Source organism: Bubalus kerabau, chromosome 15 (assembly GCF_029407905.1).
Source record: "Bubalus kerabau isolate K-KA32 ecotype Philippines breed swamp buffalo chromosome 15, PCC_UOA_SB_1v2, whole genome shotgun sequence".
Lineage (NCBI taxonomy): Eukaryota > Metazoa > Chordata > Mammalia > Artiodactyla > Bovidae > Bubalus > Bubalus kerabau.
The window spans coordinates 1,009,989-1,023,584 of record NC_073638.1 but is presented as its reverse complement, the minus strand read 5'-3'; the positions used below and the strand labels follow the sequence as shown (position 1 = coordinate 1,023,584).

The window sequence follows — 13,596 nt, the reverse complement described above, 5'->3', positions numbered from 1 at the left end:
TGTATCCTTTCATTACTTTCCCATGAGCAATACCCTGTTATACTTTGTCAACAATTACAACTAATCTGTTGCCAGGGGTTCTTTTCTCTAGTTTCTATCTCCAAAATGAACCTCAAGCCACTTCATTCAAGACATACAAACACCTTTACTAGAGTTATACCCAAGAAACCCTCTTTTTGAATCCCTCTCTATCTTACACTCATATTCTCAATTACTTGTGCTGTCTTCACATTTCCTAACAGTAAAAGTTAAATTCCTTAGCTTTGAATTCACAGGCTTTGCATGCATTTTCTATCCTTCTTTTCAGTCTTCGTTGCCACTGTACATGAAATCTACTGAATCACATTAGATTGTGAGCTATCTCACATGGTTAAGGGCCTAGAGATCATCTCCTGCTTCTGTATGCATAGGGGTTTGCATGTCTATATATTAAAAATCACCTTCACCCAGGAGAGAATTTGAATAATCTTCAAAAGATCAGAACTTTTTTTCTATCTTAAAAAATATTATTAAAATTCAGAACTCAATAGAATCTAAGTATTTATTATTTCTTACATTGACACTCTTAATTCAAGGTTGAGCTAATAAATTGTGACCTTTTCCAGGTAATGTAATTAGTAATAATATAAGATACATGGATAATGCAAACAACATGACAGAGTTTATTCTACTGGGACTCTCACAGAATCCAAAGATGCAGAAAATCATATTTGTTGTCTTTTTGGTTGTCTACATCGTCTCTATGGTAGGAAATGTGTTCACAATGGTCACCATCATCACCAACCCATTACTGGGGTACCCCATGTACTATTTCCTGGCCCATCTCTCATTCATTGATGCCTGCTATTCCTGTGTCAGTACCCCTAAAGTGATAATAGATTCCTTCTATGAAAAGAAAACCAGCCCTTTCAACGAATGCATGACCCAAGTCTTTGGGGAACATATATTTGGGGGTGCTGATGTCATCCTGCTCACCGTGATGGCCTATGACCGCTATGTGGCCATCTGTAAGCCCTTGCACTATACGACCATCATGAATCGGTGTCTGTGTGGGCTGCTAGTGGGAGTGGCATGGGTGGGGGGCATTATTCATTCAACCATACAGTTCCTCTTCATCATCAATTTACCCTTCTGTGGCCCTAACGTCATAGACCACTTTATGTGTGATCTGAACCCTTTGCTCGATCTTGCCTGCACTGACACTCACATTCTAGGATTCTTTGTTCCTGCCAACACTGGTTTAATCTGTGTTTCAAACTTTCTCCTCTTGATCGGCTCCTATGTGATCATTCTGCACTCCCTAAGGGCCATAGCTTAGAGGCTAGATGTAAGGCCCTCTCCACCTGTGTCTCCCACATCACAGCAGTTATCCTGTTCCTTGTGCCCTGCTTATTTGTGTACCTGAGACCAACAGTTACTTTACCTGTTGATAAAGCAGTTTCTGTATTCTACACTATAACTCCCATGTTAAATCCTTTAATCTATACTTTGAGAAACAACCAGATGAAAAGTGCCATTAGGAAACTGTGCAGTAGGAAAGCGATTTCAGGTGATGCATAAAATGTGCCTGGAACCCAGCATTCATTCAACTTAAATAAAATCCAAAGGACATTACTGATGACCTCAGCCAAGAATACCTATGAGATAAAAATTAAACTGCAAATGATCAATTCTACAAGGAGAGGAGAATAAATGGAGGCAAGAAAAGAGAGGAAAAATATAGCCTTGGGCTACTGTTTGCATATTTGAAAAGCTCTTCCAAAGTAGAGTCTAGTTTTACTGGCTCCATCATTGTATAAGGATTCATAATCTTTCATCATAATAAAATAAAATAAAATACAATAAACATTAAGATTCAGTGATACTCAGCAGTAAGCTTTTTAACAATATGGAAAGGTAGGCACTACTATCATCCCCATTTTGCATGTTGGAAAACAAGCAGTAAAGTGTTTGTTCCCAAACAGTAACATTGAAGAACCAGTAACTAGAAAGTAACTGACCTCTCTAACCATGTTATTAATGGTTGTGATATATATAGCCAGGAGATGATGATAGAAGTGTAGCAAAATTATACCAGTTACTATTTATTAATACAGGGATTGTTCTGAACTATTTGTGTATCTTTCTGTCCATATACATACAAATGTACATACATATATGTATATATTTATACTGAGCAACTGAACTGAACTGGCATCATTCTGCTTACCGTGATGGCATATGACCACTATGTGGCCATTTGTAAGCCCTTGCATTATACTACTATCATGAACTGGCAGGTTTGTGGCCTTTTAGTAGGAGTGTCATGGGTGGGAGGATTTATTCATGCAACCATACAGATTCTCTTCATCAACAAATTACCCTTCTGTGGCCCTAATGTCATACATCACTTTATGTGTGATCTGAACCCTTTGCTTAATCTTGCCTGCACTGATACCAACACTCTAGGGCTCTTTGTTGCTGCCAACAGTGGGTTTATCTGTCTGGTAAACTTTCTCCTCTTGATTGGTTCCTATGCAGTCATTTTGCACTCTTTAAATGCCGGGAGCTACCACGGGAGATCCCACCCATGACAAGGTCATGTGGAAGAGACATGACGAGCAAGGTGGATCAGAACTCGATGGACCCCCTGGATCTGCTCAAGCATCTACCCCAAAACCAGAATCTGTCTGTCTTACTATTTTGTGCCTTTCACCAACTCTTCTGACATTAACGGGGCTATCCCCAACCAGTTGATTCTGGAAAAAGTCAACTTAGGGCTTTAGTTAATAAGTCTCCTGGGCATGATAAGTGCATTTCAATTCAAACACCTCTGATGACTTTCTAGCTTGCCTGACAGGTTTATCCAGACTCTTGCAGCTATGCATGTGATTGTTCACAGCCTCCCAACCATGAGAGACATGGGAAGCCTAAAACATTCTAAAAATGTAGAGCCTTTCGAAGAGTTAAAAACTATTAGAGTAATGCTGGTGTAAGATTTCACTGTTGAGCCAATGCTTGCTGCTAAGTTCCCATATCCCTTATCCATTGTGCACCTGGGAGTGCATTAGTTAACATAGTTGGAATGTAAGAAAAACAAGGAGTAGCCTTGGAATTAACCACATCAGACCTTTGAGCTAATTGGTTCATTCTGTGTTGTAACTCACTGCACCTTTGCTCTGTGAGACTGTAACTCTGTTTAGCACTTTCTGAAGCTGACATAGATTAGAAATATAAAGAAAAAACACCTCAAGGGAAAATACGTTTTCTGGTTGAGCAGCCTTTATCAAAAAAGGGTCATAAAATGTCCATAGCTCCAAGGCCAGAAGATAATGTATACAACATTGTTTATGGGAAAGGTATGCAGAAAAAATCCTGGTTTCGATAAAGATAAAACAGATGTAATGCTTGGGCTGACTCTGTATGACTTTGCATCTTTCATTTCCCTCTATGTACAAGCCAAGTTATAAAAGTTCCTTTTGAAAATAAAGTTATGGGCCTCACTCACCAAAGCTTGGTCTCCCCATGTCATTCTTTTTTCCTTTTCTCTCCTCTTCTCTCTGTGTTCTTCTTTCAGGATGACTCCTTGGGGGCACAGGGGCTCTCTGAGTTCACTTTTTCGCCTGGACTTCTAAGACCCGATTGGGAAGGCGCCCTGTGTCTTCACCAGGGAGGGGACATCCTGCATCCTCACCCCACCGAGAGGGCGCCTGCGGCCTCTGTGAACAGAGCAAGTTCCGTGCCAGGAGCTTTCTTGGCTTTCTGTGTAAACCAAGGAAGATAAAGCCTCTGTTCTCTCCACTTTGCTATCCTTTCGCCTATGCCGTCATCCTGAGGGTATCCCTGGATCCTGCTGGGGCTGGGCCCTGGAACTTTAAAACCCAGAGTTTGGAAGCTCAGCAAAAAGCTTTATCAACCTGTGTCTCCCATATTACAGCAGTTGCATTTTTCTTTTTACTCTGCATATTTGAGTACCTGAGACCAGCAACTAGTTTACCCATTGATAAAGCAGTTGCTGTATTCTACACTATGATAACGCCCATGTTAAATCCCTTAATCTATACCTTGAGAAATGACCAGATGAAAAATGCCATTAGAAAATTGTGTAGTAGGAAAGTGATTTCAGGTGATCAATAAGATGTGTGTGAAACCCAACATTCATTCAACTGATGCAAGGATCAAAAGGATATTTTTTGTAACTTAGGCTAAGAATACCTGTGAGACTATACCAGTTACTGTTTATTGAGACAGGCATTGTGAGTGACTATATATCCATCTTTCTGTCTATATACATATATATGATATTTTTATATAAATTGGCATATATACATTAGTTATATATACAATAGTATAGATAGATAGATAGATAGGCACACACCTTTTATTATGCATGGTAGTGGTTTAGTCACTAAGTGATGTCTGACTTTTGCAACCCCACGAACTGTAGCCCGCCAGGCTCCTCTGTCCATGGGATTCTCCAGTCAAGAATACTGGAGTGGATTGCCATTTCCTTCTCCAGGGTATCTTCCCCACCCAGGGATCTTGCATTGCACCCACATCTCTTGCATTGGCAGGCAGATTCTTTACCACTGAGCCACCTGAGAAGCCCATATGTGTTCATTACATATAACTAAATTCTATTTTTTTAATTAAATACTCTACAAATTTGTACACATTATTGTTGGTGGTAATTGACAATAACACTAATGAAACTACTTTAGAATGTAAAACAAAACACCAATACAGTATACTAACGCATATATATGGAATTTAGAAAGATGGTAATGACAACCCTGTATGCGAGACAGCAAAAGAGACACAGATGTATAGAACAGTCTTTTGGACTCTGTGGGAGAGGGAGGGGGGGTGATTTGGGAGAATGGCATTAAAAAACATGTATAATATCATATAAAAGAAATAATATGAGTAAAAAAAAATAAAGGTAAATGACAAGTATTACATTATTTATAAATTTTCTTTGAACATTAAGTATCATTCTCCATTGTTCATATCACAAACTCAGGGTCAGAAAGCCATCAGTAAGAGTTGTGATTTCAATAAAAGAAAAATATTTTATTATCAGATATTTTCTCAGGTCATTTCTCTCACTCTTCTTCTCCTGGGACCGCTATAATGTGAATATTAGCATGCTTGATATTGTCTCAAAGGACTCTTAAACTGTCCTCATTTCTTTTGATTCTTTTTTGCCTGTTTGTTTTCTATTTGGCTGAAGTGATTTCTACCTCTCTTTCTTCTGACCCACTGATTCATTCTTTTGTCTCCTTCAGTTCCATTATTACATTCTTTAATTCTGCTTCTCTGGTCTTTATATTTTATAATTTTTTGCTAAAAAATTATGATTTATCACTCTGTACATTCATTTTCCTCCCAAGTTCTTTATCTTTACTGTCATTACTCTGATCTCTTTCATCTGTGGGTTTCCTATTTCCACATTACTTTGTTGTACTTCTGAGGTTTTATCTTGTGCTTTTGTCAGAAACATATTCCTCCATCTTGTCTAAATTTCTATTTATATTTTTATGTATATAGTAAGTTAGTGAGGATTCTCAACCTTGGAGGAGTGGTCCTCTGTAGAAGATGTCCTATGTGTCCCAGCAGTGGACTCTCATCTCATTACCCAAGGGCTAGAAGTCAGTGGTGTCAGGACTGTTAGACTGTAGCTTCCTTGCCTCTGGTGTCTTCCCCCTGGTAGGTGAGTCTGGTCTAGAGGCTCCTGCAGGTTTCCTGGTGGGAGGAGCAGGTGCCTGATGACTGGTGGGTCGAAGTAGGACTTGGATCTCTGATGGGCTAGGACTATGTCTAGGAGCAAGTCTAGAGGTGGATGTGGGCTCGTAAAGTCTTTAGACAGCTTGTCTGCTGTGTCTTCCACTCAGTTTGTTGTTCAGTCTGGGGTGTCCCAGCAATGGAGGCTATAGGCTGCTGGGTGGGGCCAGGTCTTGGTGCTGAGATGTCATTTATGATAGGTTCCAGTTTGTTCTGCAATTACTCATGATTTTGGTGTTTTTGTGAGAGGAGGTGAATTTTTGAGGATCCTTTTACTCCCATCTGGGCAGCTCTCCTCAAATACATTTGACCGAGAGAGATATAGTATATGGAAGTCTAGAAGTGCCAGATAAAAGAGATATTTAGGGATGTTGTAGAGAGAGGGTGTGAAACTTCTATGCCCATTCCAGGTGCAATGATCCCAGCACCTCCATGAGTTCACCAACTCAGAAGACCATTACACAAACACTGCAGTAATCACTATTGCAGTCAAAATCTCATTTGGTCCTAGACTTGGGGCTAGTCCTCCAAATTTATCAATTCTAACTCATGTCCCCTTGTCAAAGTTTATTGAAATAAATTTAGTAAAATGAAATGAGTTTTCTTGTTCTCATTTATTTTAATTTCTAGGAAATTACATAGTTCAGTGTTTACATGTCATGCTTGAGGAGGGAGATATATGTGTGTGTGTGTGTGTATGAATGGAAATTTAATGATTCCCTCATAAAACTAATTTTATCTACAACACCAGCATGAACACACACAAACACACACACACCACTATACAAGGGTTTAAGATTATATGGATTCCAGAGGAATGAATGAATGAAGGTAGAAGTTATAAAAGAAAATAAAACAAGCTAGTAGCTTATTGGAAATGTGAAGTAAGTTAATGGAATAGGTTATACAGAAGTTAAACATGAAAAAATACTTAGAAGGTTTTATGTGGCTCAAAGTTGTTCAGTCCTTGTAGTGTCCAACTCTTTGTGACCCTATGGACTGCAGCACACCGGGCTTCCCTGTCCTTTACTATGTCCCACTATGTCCCGGAATTTGTTCAAACTCATGTCCACTGGGGCTTCTCAGAGGTCACTAGTGGTAAAGAACTTGCTTTCCAATGCAGGAGACATGAGACGTGGGTTCTATCCCTGGGTTGAGAAGATCCCCTGGAGAAGGAAATGATAACCCACTTTAGTATTCTTGACTGGAGAATCCCATGGACATAATCCCATGGCAGCCTATCGTCCATAGGGTAGTAAAGATATGGACACAATTGAAGCAACTTAGCATGCACACAGGCAGGCATGTCTGTCCACTGAGTCGGTGATGCCATCCAACTGTCTCATCCTCTGTCACTCAAAGTACTTGTGGTCAAACTAAAACTGAAAACATTGCATGATTCTTTTAACTTTCTATGATACAATATACATCCAATTATACCTTTGCAGTTAGCATCCAAATTCAAAAGTAATTCACCTAAATGAGGAACCGTGGACGTCCTAAGGGTCACTTCATCTTAAGACACATAGCGCCTGGTGTGCTCCCAGTGCTTCTTGTTCTCATCCCTCCATCGCACAAAAGGGCACAAAACTAGGTCTGTGTATTTAAAATGTACATATTATAAATACAAGGATTAGAGAAGAAAACAAATGTTTGATACTCTTCTGCTAAGAAGTACCATAAGAAAAATTTTAAACCATTTCTATAAGTCTTCTAAGCCAGTAATAAATACCTCTAATCCACTTTATCCTTTATTTCAAATATCTGCAACTTGGATTAATACTCAGGAAGCATTAGGAATTGATGCAGTGTTCATGAAATGCACTTACATTAGCTTCAAGATGTGTGGCAGACTATAACAATTAATAGAAGAATCTCTGGACTCAGTCTGCATTAATCCAAATCCTAGCTCTATGACTTTACAGCCCTGTAGCTTCAGGAAAGATAGATGAAATCCTAGGTCTCAGTGTTTGTCTATAAAATGGGACTGAAAATAATCTTCATGTTATTCACTTGTTATGAGGGCTCATCAAGATGATATACATAATGAACTTTAGTTAAACAAAATCATATAATATGTGCTATCTGTTTTCATCATAAAATGGATTTTAAAATATAAGTATAGAAATTTCTAGCTTTTAATTAATTAATGTTTACTGTGCATGTTTGCCAAATATTTTATTCAGATAATGCAATTTATCATTATAATGGAAGGTAAAATTTAACAGAAGATAGAAGTGAATTATTGTTTTAACAGGATTAAATAGAGACCTAAGTGAAAAATAATTGTTAGTCACTTAGTTGTGTCTGACTTTTTGTGGCTCCCATGAATTCCTCTGTTCATGGAATTGTCCAGGTGAGAATACTGGAGTGGGTAGCCATTCCCTTCTCCAAGGGACCTTCCTGGCTTGGGGATTGAACACAAGTCTTTTGAATAGCAGGAACATTCTTTACCACCTGAACCAGCAGGGAACCCCAGATAGAAATCTAGAGAGTGAAAGTGAAGGTCATGCAGTCATGTCTGACTCTTTGTGACTCCATGGACTATACAGGCAATGGAATTCTCCAGTCAAGAATACTGGATTGGGTAGCTGTTCCCTTCTCCAGGGGATCTTCCCAACCCAGGGATCCAACCCCAGTCTCCTACGTTGCAGGCGGATTCTTTACCAGCTGAACCACAAGGGAAGCCCAAGAATACTAGAGTGGGTAGCCTATCCCTTCTCCAGCAGATCTTTCTGACCCAGGAATTAAAGCAGTGTCACCTGCATTGCAGGTAGATTCCTTACCAACTGAGCTACCTGTGAAGCTCAGATAGAGAAAGATAGAAGATTTTAGCGAGCAGGCTCTAGGCTCTTTATGTTTTGTATAATTAGCTTTAAATATAATTTATATGTGGAATCTAAGAAAAACAGCAACAACAGAAAAAGGAAAATAAAATTCATAAAAGCAGAAAGTAGAAAAGTAGTTGCCCAGGGTTGTGGGTGGGGAGAATAGTGAGAGATTAGTAAAAGGATATATATTTTCAGCTATAAGATGAATAAGGTCTAAAGATTTAAGTAAATTATGGTGACTATAGTTTTAAACATGATGATTGTAATGTATAAAAATATTTGCATGCAGAATAAGAAGCAGCTTAGAAAATAAATAATTGTAAGAAAAGAAAGAAGCTTCAAGAAAGCCTGAACACAACGGCAAAAATTTTTGCAGTTGGAAGAAAATAAATATCTTTATCAAAGTATATCGTGTCTTGCCCATCTTAACATTTAGGTGTAGTTGTGGTGAATGAAGTTAAATCATAATACATGCTATAAATTTACCATATAAATAGTAATGAAAGTTAAGGAATTCAGGGAACATAAAATGCTAATAATACTTGAGAATCCAATCAGAAAGAACTTGTGCATGTGAAGTAGGGTGCTGTTGGCCAACCCTGGGGATATTCAGTGCATGGAGCCAGGATACTTGGGAGAGGAAGCATGGGCTTCCAATTGTCTTTCTTCCCTCTAAGAAAAAAGTGAAGTCAAGGAACATTCTTGCTTTCCAGGCTTTCAGGCTAATACATAATTAACTACAGAGAGTTTCCATTTCCATTCAAGAGCCTGAATACAACCTCTAACAAGTCACATGGGCCAACATCTCTGGGCAAGGAACTTCAATTTTCTATAACCCTAAAAGCAAAAGCAGCTACTAGAATCACATATGGTGGATCAGACGGTAAAACCGTCTGTCTACAATGTGGGAGACCTAGGTTCGATTCCTGGGTCGGGAAGATCCCCTGACGAAGGAAATGGCAACCCACTCCAGTACTCTTGCCTGGAAAATCCCATGGATGGAGGAGCCTGGTAGGCTACAGTCCATGAGGTCGCAGAATCGGATACAACTGAGCAACTTCACTACTACACTACAGAACCACATATAGAATACAAAGCCAATACATCATAAACATGTCTCACTAACATAAGATCTTGGCTTCCTGGTCACCACTTAACACGTGCCACAGTACACTCCCTCAGGAACATTTGCATGTGAAAACATTCTAAGTACTATTGGTCTAATATATGAACTGGACAGGAATATGGAACCCCCAAATATAAGAAAAATTCTCTATCCTCCTCTGATGTATTTACCTGCTAGTCCTATTTACCTGTGGCCGACCCCTTTTCAAAATATAGCATATTTTGTAGTAAAGGTACCATCAGTTCAGTTCTGTTGCTCAATCATGTCTGGCTCTGTGACCCCATGGACTACAGCATGTCAGGCTTTCCTGTCCATCACTAACTCCCAGAGCTTGCTCAAACTCATGTCCACTGAGTTGGTGATGCTATAACCTGTACAATAAGTTCTGTGAAGTAAAATAAATTGTTCTGTGTATTTTCATGTGAAGCACTCATCTAATAGGTGTTTAATAAATTCAAAATGTTTTGTAAAACTGATATTTAGTTCAGAGAAAGAAATATTACTTTGAAATGATGATTACTTTGTACAATATTATTCATAATAACTAACTAATGGAGAAAAACTGTGTTGACCCTCGCTTAATAAAAGAATAAATTTGTGCATATATATACAGTGGAATATTATTCATCTGTGAGAAAGAAGAAAACCTGCCATTTGTAACAACATGGGTAGATGTTGAGGGCATAATGCTAAATAAAATAGGTCAGAAAGAAAAAGGAAAATGTTCCTTGCAGGACATTTTTCCCTGTCCCAAGGCAATGCCAAAGAATGCTCAAACTACCGCACAATTGCACTCATCTCACATGCTAGTAAAGTAATGCTCAAAATTCTCCAAGCCAGGCTTCAGCAATATGTGAACCGTGAACTTCCTAACGTTCAAGCTGGTTTTAGAAAAGGTAGAGGAATCAGAGATCAAATTGCCAACATACGCTGGATCATGGAAAAAGCAAGAGAGTTCCCGAAAAACATCTCTTTCTGCTTTATTGACTATGCCAAAGACTTTGACTGTGTGGATCACAATAAACTGTGGAAAATTATGAAAGAGATGGGAATACCAGACCACCTGACCTGCCTCTTGAGAAATCTGTATGCAGGTCAGGAAGCAACAGTTAGAACTGGACATGGAAGAACAGACTGGTTCCAAATAGGAAAAGGGGTACGTCAAGGCTGTATATGGTCACCCTGTTTATTTAACTTCTATGCAGAGTACATCATGAGAAATGCTGGACTGGAAGAAACACAAGCTGGAATCAGGATTGCAGGGAGAAATATCAATAGCCTCAGATATGCAGATGACACCACCTTATGGCAGAAAGTGAAGAGGAACTAAAAAGCCTCTTGATGAAAGTGAAAGTGGAGAGTGAAAAAGTTGGCTTAAAGCTCAACATTCAGAAAATGAAGATCAGGGCATCCAGTCCCATCACTTCATGGGAAATAGATGGGGAAACAGTGTCAGACTTTGTCTTTTTGGGCTCCAAAATCACTGCAGATGGTGACTTCAGCCATGAAATTAAAAGACGCTTACTCCTTGGAAGGAAAGTTATGACCAATCTAGATAGCATATTCAAAAGCAGAGACATTACTTTGCCAACAAATGTTCATCTAGTCAAGGCTATGGTTTTTCCTGTGGTCATGTATGGATGTGAGAGTTGGACTGTGAAGAAGGCTGAGCGCCGAAGAATTGATGCCTTTGGACTGTGGTGTTGGAGAAGACTGTTGAGAGTCCCTTGGACTGCAAGGAGATCCAACCAGTCCATTCTGAAGGAGATTAGCCCTGGGATTTCTTTGGAAGAAATGATGCTAAAGCTGAAACTCCAGTACCTTGGCCACCTCATGCGAAGAGTTGAGTCATTGGAAAAGACTCTGATGCTGGAAGGGATTGGGAACAGGAGGAGAAGGGGATGGTAGAGAATGAGATGGCTGGATGGCATCACTGACTCGATGGACGTGAGTCTGGGTGAACTCTGGGAGTTGGTGATGGACAGGGAGGCCTGGCGTGCTGCGATTCATGGGGTCACAAAGAGTCGGACACGACTGAACTGAACTGAAGTATCTGTAAGATAGCTACAGTAAGTCCCCTGCATGCAAATGAGTTCCATTCTGATAGCGTATTTTTAAATTTAACTTTGTTCATAAGGTCAACAAGTTAGCTGAGGTACCCAACTAACACAATCAGCTATATGGTATTATAGTGTAATTGGTTTAATATACTTTCTCGCAAATAACACATAACACACACACACAACAACAACAACAACGAAAGCACTTTTAATCTTACAGTACCTTGAAATGTACATTAGGACAGTATGACAGCTGGCACACAGTGGCTGGTATCTAGTGAACAGGCAAGAAGAGTTACTGTTTGGAGGAGGGAGAGTGGATGGGAGATAGTACAACCGAAGGATTGTTAGCAATCAAAGATGGAAGACAAGCTGCAATTTCACTCATGCTTTACATAACTGGACATACAAACACAAGTTCACATCTTTGAAAGGTCTCAATTTGACGGTTTGCATGTAGAGGGCTTACTGTATTTGGTCCAGGCCAAACAGTCCTCAATATTCGGTCTTGTCCAAAACCATTTGCCATGGACCAAATTGTTCATGGACATTTTTGAGAGAACCAAATTTCAAGGAACTTTTAGTGTGGGCCAGATGTCTTATGTTCAGTTTGGACAGTACCAAATATCTGGTAACCCCAATACCTGAATGTATCACTTATATGTGTTATTTGGGAAAAAAAAAAACAAACAAATTCATATATGCATAAGTTAAAGAAGTGGTTGTCAGTGGGTGATGTAAGAAACAGGGAGAAATTGGTAAAAGATGATAACATTTCGCTATAAAATGAATAAGGTCTAAGGATTTAACATAAAGTATGGTAAAATTTTCTGAGAGCAAAACTTAAATGTTCTTACCAAATAAAAAGAGAGAGAAATATATAAGATAATGGATGTGTAATTAGTTAGACGGGGATGTTTTCCCAAAAAACTAACAAATCTTTAGAAATCTCTAGGTGATGTGATACCATAAAAATAGTTCTCTCTCTGCTGTTGAAGAAAACATTAGACTAGTATAGAAGTGTCTAAACTAATCCTCTCAGTGGATGTCTAGAAATAGCTACAAGGATGAAGAAAATGGTGAAGGATAAGAAGATGGTGACTGAATTGGAATTCACATAGAACTCCACCACTCGCAGCTAGTTTTGACCTCCAATCTTTCCTTTGAATTTCTTCTAAGACTTCTAAAATTTCTTCTAGTCTGGTACTTTATGGCAATAGGGGCCTTCAGAAGTGTGCCTTTTAAAATTAATGTTCATTAGTTGTTTTTGAATTTTTATAATAATGAATTTTTATAATAGTGGATTTTTTATAGTGAAATTTTTATAATAGTGGATTTTTAAATTAAACAAATTGCTATGTAAATGGATAGAATTTCATTTACAAACATTAATGTGTTTTAAGCATCCTGTTTTTAGATTTGCATGTCATGCATCTATTTGGCAGGTGTTTTCAAAGATGTTAAGCTATGCTTTGTGCTACAGCCTGGAAAGTGAATTCTAGAAAGAACATCCAATGAATAGGTAACTAATATTAGTTAAATATTTATTTGTTGGGCTTAGTATATAATATTGTTATATATTTTTTTTTCTGGATATATGATTGCTTTTTTTTAATTTAATTTTATTTTTTAAACTTTACATAATTGTATTAGTTTTGCCAAATATCAAAATGAATCTGCCACAGGTATACATGTGTTCCCCATCCTGAACCCTCCTCCCTCCTCCCTCCCCATTCCATCCCTCTGGGTCGTCCCAGTGCACCAGCCCCAAGCATCCAGTATCGTGCATCGAACCTGGACTGGCAACTCGTTTCAT

General features: G+C 38.7%; 1 protein-coding gene and 1 pseudogene across 1 annotated transcript; both read left to right on the top strand.

Moving 5' to 3' along the window:
- Nucleotides 1–631: 631 nt before the first annotated feature.
- Nucleotides 632–1,560, top strand: LOC129628010 (olfactory receptor 4C46-like; annotated as a pseudogene).
- A 629-nt stretch (nt 1,561–2,189) lies between these two features.
- Nucleotides 2,190–4,116, top strand: LOC129628684 (olfactory receptor 4C46-like; the record flags this gene model as incomplete). The annotated part of the gene is made up of 2 exons (XM_055548159.1): nt 2,190–2,537; nt 3,856–4,116. Coding segments are annotated over 2 exons (609 nt in total), but the record flags the coding sequence as incomplete, so codon positions are not given.
- Nucleotides 4,117–13,596: the final 9,480 nt, after the last annotated feature.